General features: G+C 34.9%; 1 protein-coding gene across 2 annotated transcripts in view; it reads right to left on the reverse strand.

The window, feature by feature from the left end:
• Positions 1 to 7,500, reverse strand: part of LOC137656984 (putative defense protein 3) — a 20,831-nt gene that overhangs the window by 3,869 nt on the left and 9,462 nt on the right. The window contains exons 1-2 of one of the 2 annotated variants that reach the window (XM_068391330.1): positions 4,550 to 4,704; positions 672 to 873 (exon numbers count right to left, since the gene is read on the reverse strand). In XM_068391330.1, the coding sequence (XP_068247431.1) occupies positions 672 to 870 (199 nt within the window). In that variant the 5' untranslated portion in view covers positions 871 to 873; positions 4,550 to 4,704. Of the gene's footprint in view, positions 1 to 671; positions 874 to 4,549; positions 4,705 to 7,500 lie in introns of those variants that run through there. The other variant, XM_068391331.1, reaches the window with a different exon arrangement.

Genomic DNA, 7,500 nt, shown 5'->3' on the forward strand with positions numbered 1-7,500 from the left:
CTAGAAACTTTGTGGAATAGTAAATCCAACTTAATCCTAATTAATTTATCACAACAAGTCACAGTGTCTCTTTGATAGAGACATGTGTCTACTGTAGGTTCTACAACAAATATGCGGCCCCAAGACTATATATTAAGCTTCTACTAGACATCCAAAAGACTTTAGATATTAAGGTTTAAAAGGTTAAACTGAAGACTTTCTTGTTTTCTAAGTGCTTCGATATGTGGATTTGGCAACAAACGTGCAATATGCGGTGTGAAATGCTGAATGGTTGGGAATGTATACGATAAAATAATGCTAAGATCCTGCAGAAAGTACAGTTCTTCTGCAGTATAGGACCAGGAGAGCAGCCCTTAAAGGTTTAGAGGCCACTTATGAATGGCAGAGGCAAGGGACAGTGACATTGCGCTATCAAGCAGGACAATGCCCTAGAGACTGACCATATTACATATGATCAGCGCCCAAGCCCCCTCTCCGCCCAAGCTAGGACCAAGATAGGCCTACAAGCTCCCCCATACCCCCTTCATTACTTCACAAGGATAGTGAGGCTGCAATGCCAAATGGAACTACTGAGATTGAGTGAGACTTGAACCACAGTCTGGCAATCACCAGACAAAGACGCTACCATCCGGCCACCACAACCCAAAGGAAAGTTTAAATTTCAAACATACCGACATACGTTCCATCATCATCGGGCGTCACGTAGATTCCGAAGGGGGCACGAGACGACTGGCCTCCAAATCCTAAATGACCTGGGTGCATCGTATTGCAAGCTAGAGTCACGTCTCCCCTGCTGAAGCCAAGAGCTACTTCCACAGCGATGATTGATACCAAGGCAAACATGCCTAGGAAGTAAGTGTGTTTGGCCATTATCTGAAAAGAAAATTATGAAAATATGATATTAAAGTAGGCAATAAAGAAGACAGAAGAGAAGAAACTGGATGTGGCAGAGATGAGAATGTTGAAATGGATGTGTGTGGGGTGACAAGAAGAGATAAGATACGGAATGAAGTAATTAGGGGTACCACAGGAGTTAGAAAACTATCAGATAAGATACAAGAAAGTAAACTGAGGTGGTATGGTCATGTCATGAGAAGAGATGAACAGTATATTGGGATGAGAGTGATGGAAATGGAGGTACAGGGAACGAGAAGGAGAGGGAGACCAAAGCGAAGGTGGATGGACTGTATCAAGGATGACCTTCGATCAAAGGGATTAACCGGAGATGAAGTGTGGGACAGAGGTAAATGGAGAACGCTGGCCAGAAACATTGACCCCACATAAAGGTGGGAAAAGATGCAAACATAGAAGAAGAAGAAGAATGATATTAGAATAGGCCAAAATGAAAAAAAAATTAAATTCTTATTAAGACTTGCTTGCTTTAAGATTGCCTTGCCTCATGCAAGACACGGGCTTATTAAAACTATTTTACTCTCGTAAAATATTTCGGACGCAACGATGCAAAATTTGGAAAACATGTTGGTGATACTTTTCCAAGTCGATTTAAAATATTCGAATCTACCAGGAATGGAAAAGATTTAATTAATTATTCAGGAATCCACAAGTTCATAATAAAAGATGTATTTTCGTAAGAACTGGACTTTGACAGTCATACGAGAGGTCCTGTTATGCAAAGCATTTGCTTGGATCAGAATTACATCTCGCAAGCAACAAGGCATGATCAATATGACGATGCAAAGACTTGTGAATACAGACAGATCACAGAAAACAATTATTGTAAACTGAAATTTAATCTTGTTATTAACAGTCGAATAAGGGGGAAATGTAGAGCATAAGAAGGTGTGAAGTAAAATTATTCAAATAACTTATGACATAACTTATTATTATTATCATTATCATTATCATCATCATCATTATTATCATTATTATTATTATTATTATTATTATTACTTGTTAAGCTACAACCCTAGTTGGAATAGCAGGATAAGTCCAGGGGCTCCAACAGGTAAAATAGCCCAGTGAGGAAAGGAAGCAAGAAAAATTAAAATAATTTAAGAACAGTAACATCAAAATAAATATTTCCTATATAAAACACATAAAAACTTTAACAAAACTAGAGGGATAGAAATTAGATAGAATAGTGTGCCCGAGTGTACCCTCAAGCAAGAGAACTGTAACCCAAGATAATTGGAGACCATGGTAAAGAGGCTATGGCCCTACCGAAGACTAGAGAACAATGGTTTGATTTTGGAATGTCCTTTTCCTAGAAGAGCTGCTTACCATAGTTAGGGCTAAACAATGTATACTTATTATAGACTACAGTTATATAAATGAAAGTCGATAATTACATATCAATGGAAATGGACTGAGATCATTATATTAAAATAGGCACGCGTTAGTCTCATACATAATAACTGGAAGATCGAAAAACATTGGAAAATCCAAAGATAAAAGACGAATTGGTGCTGTTTTGGTATACGATCTCAAAGATGTAATTTTGTTTTGGTATACGATCTCACCTGATAGTAATGATCTCACTTCACTTCACAGCGAAGCAAGAACCATTATGATTTTTTTTTCAAATATACAGGGAACAATTATCTAAGAAATAATAATCAATCATTGATGTTAGCGTGCCCAGTTCAACATTACCGCTTGCCAGTACATACGGAGCTTGATAAAATTCCACGAGCGAAGCGAGCGCATGCCGAAGCAAGAACTATTAGATTTCCTATTGTTCTTGTTTTAATTTTTACCCGTTGAAATATTGAGATCGCATACCAAAGCAAAAGAATAAATTTTAAGTTCACGCCATAAATAAGATCGCATATCAAAACAGCACCCACGAATTCATAACAAGAAAAAATGGAAATTAGATTGGTTGGTCTTCCAGAATAACTAAATCAGGAAATTCTGACAAATAAAAGAGTCGACCAGATGGAACAAATAAGGCCCTTGAAGAATAATTGGATATTCTATAGAAATGCATAACACGCTTTCTTTCCTCTGCATGAACGAGTCATTGAGTGGCATAAGACAGAATATATATTTCAACTGAGGAGCGCCGGAGTGCTTTAGAGTTGGACTTGAAAGGCAATGGAGTAGTGGGTAAAGGGAGAGAGAGAGAGAGAGAGAGAGAGAGAGAGAGAGAGAGAGAGAGAGAGAGAGAGAGAGAGAGAGAGAGAGAGAGAGAGAGAGAGTTGAAGGGGTTACTGGCTAAGATGACTTGGTCCGGGTACGATGTTGAAAGGGAAACGCGTTGAATAACAAGACTTTCACTTTTCTTCCTTTTTACCGTGGTGATATAAGCCTCAAAAGTACATATTCTTAAAGCTAATTAGCTATCTATATACATACATACATACATACATACATACATATATATATATATATATATATATATATATATATATATATACCTATATATATATATACCTATATATATATATATATATATATATATATATATATATATATATATACCTATATATATATATATATATATATATATATATATATATATATATATATATATGTGTGTGTGTGTGTGTGTGTGTCTTTGTATGCATGAATATACACACACACATTCAAAAATTTATGTTAAAAAAAACTGTTACACTTAGCTAGTCAGCTAATCTATCGTTCATTACACATATCTTCCATGCATACACATTATGTAAACTGATTTCTCATGACTTCTGATGAAATAAACTGGCATTTTCTGGTTTGCTAGTCGAGACTTTTCCTCCTTTCACAGATAACGTGCACTACACACACACACACACAGAGAGAGAGAGAGAGAGAGAGAGAGAGAGAGAGAGAGAGAGAGAGAGAGAGAGAGAGAGAGAGAGAGAGAGTTGACAGTTGACACAATACTCCTCTCTGATAATTAAAATTCACGAAGGGTACAAAATGTGACGAAATCAGAGACTATCACTCGCAATGTGCTCATATATGAATATATGACTGTAACAATCAAACTGTTAGCCAGCACACATTAATTTTCTACATAGATATAATATTATCGCAAACTCTATGTTCAATAAATACCCCTGGATGATAATATTAACTCTGGCCTGTTAGGAATTCACCCCGACAATATATTGAGGTTACAGTTCATCTTCTTAATAGATCATAATTACTATAATCTATTGTTCTCTCTCCTTTTTCTTTAATGGTTGATGATGAAGAGATACGACAACTCCAATTCGTACATTCGACATAAAATATATCAGTTTTCTTGAGTTGTTATTAATCACACGAAATCAAGGAGATTGAAACTTAAACTTTATATTTACAGTACACACACATTAAGCACACACTCACACACACATATATATATATATATATATATATATATATATATATATATATATACAAGTATATATATATATATATATATATACTGCATATATATATATATATATATATATATATATATATATAAATATATATATATATATATATATATATATATATATATATATATATATATATATATATATATATATAGTCTAAGCCAACTGTTTAAGTTGTGAGAAAAAACCGTCAGACTAAATGCCAAATTAATGAACACGTTTGCACTCACCTCAATTTTGAATAAGTCCAGATATTGAGGAACTATAGTGCTAGTCTATAGCAGCTTCAACTTAGCCTATCTTCGTTAGACGAATGAGTATTAACCTCGGCTTGGGAGGACTGGAGTTACTCGGCCAGCGTCAGCCTGGCTCTGACGATTTTCCAGATCTTCCAGGAAGGTGTCAGGACTTCAGATGCCAACTAGTATTTATGCCTTTCAGCCCTAACGCTTTCATCTGTAACGCCCAACTGGATGTTACGTGATGTAAAGAATGGTTTTTTGGGGGATGAAAGACTTGAGTCATGTAACTCACGCCAACTTGAAAAGTTGGGATTTCGCTTGACTTTAGGCCTACTTTATTTTCAACCGATTACAATGTCAATTTTATATTCGTTCTAACGGGTTTTTACTCCACTTTGTGGTTGTCAGTCAAGTTACTGTACTTGTGTAGCGGGACGTCCTACTTATTATCCTATATGTAATTAACTGGTGGAGACGGTATGCGAAGTGTTAATAGCATGTAAAAAAAAAAAAAGCCTTTAAGACACATTGCTAGGCGTTGAACACTGGGAGGCCATTCAGAGCCAAGGTGCAACTACGGGAAACGAGACAGCTGAAATATGAACTAAAAGTTAAAATAAATTTGACAGAAAAAAAAGAAGCGTGGATGGAGGCGAAGTAGAAAGCTAGAAAGAGGAAGTAGCTGGAATCCTAGGAATGTTGGAAAGTTAATATTGACTAGATTTATTTTCCTACTGATCTATTCAAAATCGCTATCAAGACTTGCAAAAACAGTACTCCATTTCGCATCTCATGAGAGCGAACAAATGCAACTTGAGAGGAAAATCCTATAATTTAAATATTTTACTACCAAGGTCCCTAGACTATCACGTGGAGCACCATACATGATAAAGGCATCACATAAGCCCTTAGGCTTATAGCATCGTACTTTTCCAACTAGGGTTGTAACTCAGCTAATAATAATAATAAAAATAATAATAATAATAATAATAATAATAATAATAATAATAATAATAATAATAATAATAATAATAATATTCGAACTAGAACCATTGTACTCTTCCACAGCCCCATGGGAGTTCCTAACACTACGAATACTTATACGCCTTTAATAACTCTACACATTTTTATATCAAACTCATATGACCCATCTCTGGGGCCTGGAAGGCCATTCATCGAAGAAGTACAACGGGGGTAAAAACCAACGGTTGTTCTTTGAATGAAAAGGTTAAAAAGGAGGACAGCTATGGACCAAATGGACACTGTAAAAGCCTTCTAGTAATACATAATTTGGCGACAAATAATCGTCTCAAAATGTTGAATATCAGAAACAGTGAGAAATGTGATCATTGCGAGGATGTTGAATACAGTTTACATATATTTTATTTTTGCAGGCACATCCAAACAATATTGATGTATGTCAAAAGTGTGTTATTTCATACTTGTGACATAAACAGGGACAATTTTTTAAATACATTAATGTTCTGTTACAGATATAGGACAAAAAAGGATTATAATAGCGCCACTTTATTGATAGTTGGTTATTTATATGTTGTTTGGGTCAGTTAAAAGAAACGATATACGAAAGAGGAAACAGATGCCTTTCTTAAGTGTAAATTTCAATATGATCGGTGGCTTTTAAAAAATATCTATAACAAAAGAATGAATAGAATGTTCACAAAAAAGTATACAAATTATTGATTTTGAGTAACTAAAATTCAAAATTAAGATGTGTAATTTTGTAAATTGTTAAATTAGATGGTTTTTGTTTTTATAAAAATGCTATTGAATGTAATCATACTGGAAATATTGTGATTGTAAATAAAAAATGTAATTTAACTTTTTAATAAAAAGAAAAAAGAAAGTAATACATACAGTGTACTGTTTGAGGTGCACTGACAGCACTACCACCCTTCGGAAATTATCTTAATGAAACCAAGGAAATAGCCTCCAATACCAAATAGTTATAATCCTCACCATCATCTCCTCCTAAGCCTATTGATGCAAAGGGCCTCCGCTAGATTTCGCCAGTCGTCTCTATCTTCAGCTTTTAAATCAATATATACTTCTCCATTCATCATCTTCTACTTCACGTTTCCTAGTTCTCAGCCATGTAGGCCTGTGTCTTCCAACTCTTCTAGTGCCTTGTGGAACCCAAGCTGGTGCACATAAGTAATTTATATTATGTTAACTAAGTCTAGGGAAGAGCTTACATAAAATTGAGGATGTAAACATTGCCTTGGATATGCCAAATAATATCAATATGAGCAAAACGGATAGGGTTCCCACCTGCTTCATATGAGTAGATATGCAATCAGGAAGTGTCCAAATTCCTCGAGTACATGAATAAGAGCCATTTATCGGCAACTTTTAGAGAGCATTTGAAGGACAGATCGGCAGGTTATGGATACATTGGGCGCTTATACAACTTTTGGACCGAAGATGCTTAAAATGCCTACTCATTGCATTTTTTTTTTTTTTTGTTGGATTTAGTGAAAAATGCCATAGACTTATTTACAAATTGATGAGGAAGACCTTACTAAACTTGATTGTATAAAACAATTGAAGAGCAGTAGGGCAGTATTCATCCGCCTTGATCAACGTTATTTAAGCAACCGGCGTTCATACGTAAACACGGTCCAGATACTAAACCGTGTATACGTACCAAACATTGAGAACCTACCAGAGATGAAAATACATTATTATTATTATTATTATTATTATTATTATTATTATTATTATTATTACTTGCTAAGCTACAGCCCTAGCTGTAAAAGCAGGATGATATAACCCCAGGGCCTCCAACAGGTTAAATTGCCCAGTGAGGAAAAGAAACAAGGAAAAATAAAATATTTTATAAACAGCAACAACATTAGATATCTCCTATATAAACTATAAAAACTTTAACAAAACAAGAGAAATGAGATAGAATAGCGTTC

Source organism: Palaemon carinicauda, chromosome 18 (genome assembly GCF_036898095.1).
Source record: "Palaemon carinicauda isolate YSFRI2023 chromosome 18, ASM3689809v2, whole genome shotgun sequence".
Lineage (NCBI taxonomy): Eukaryota > Metazoa > Arthropoda > Malacostraca > Decapoda > Palaemonidae > Palaemon > Palaemon carinicauda.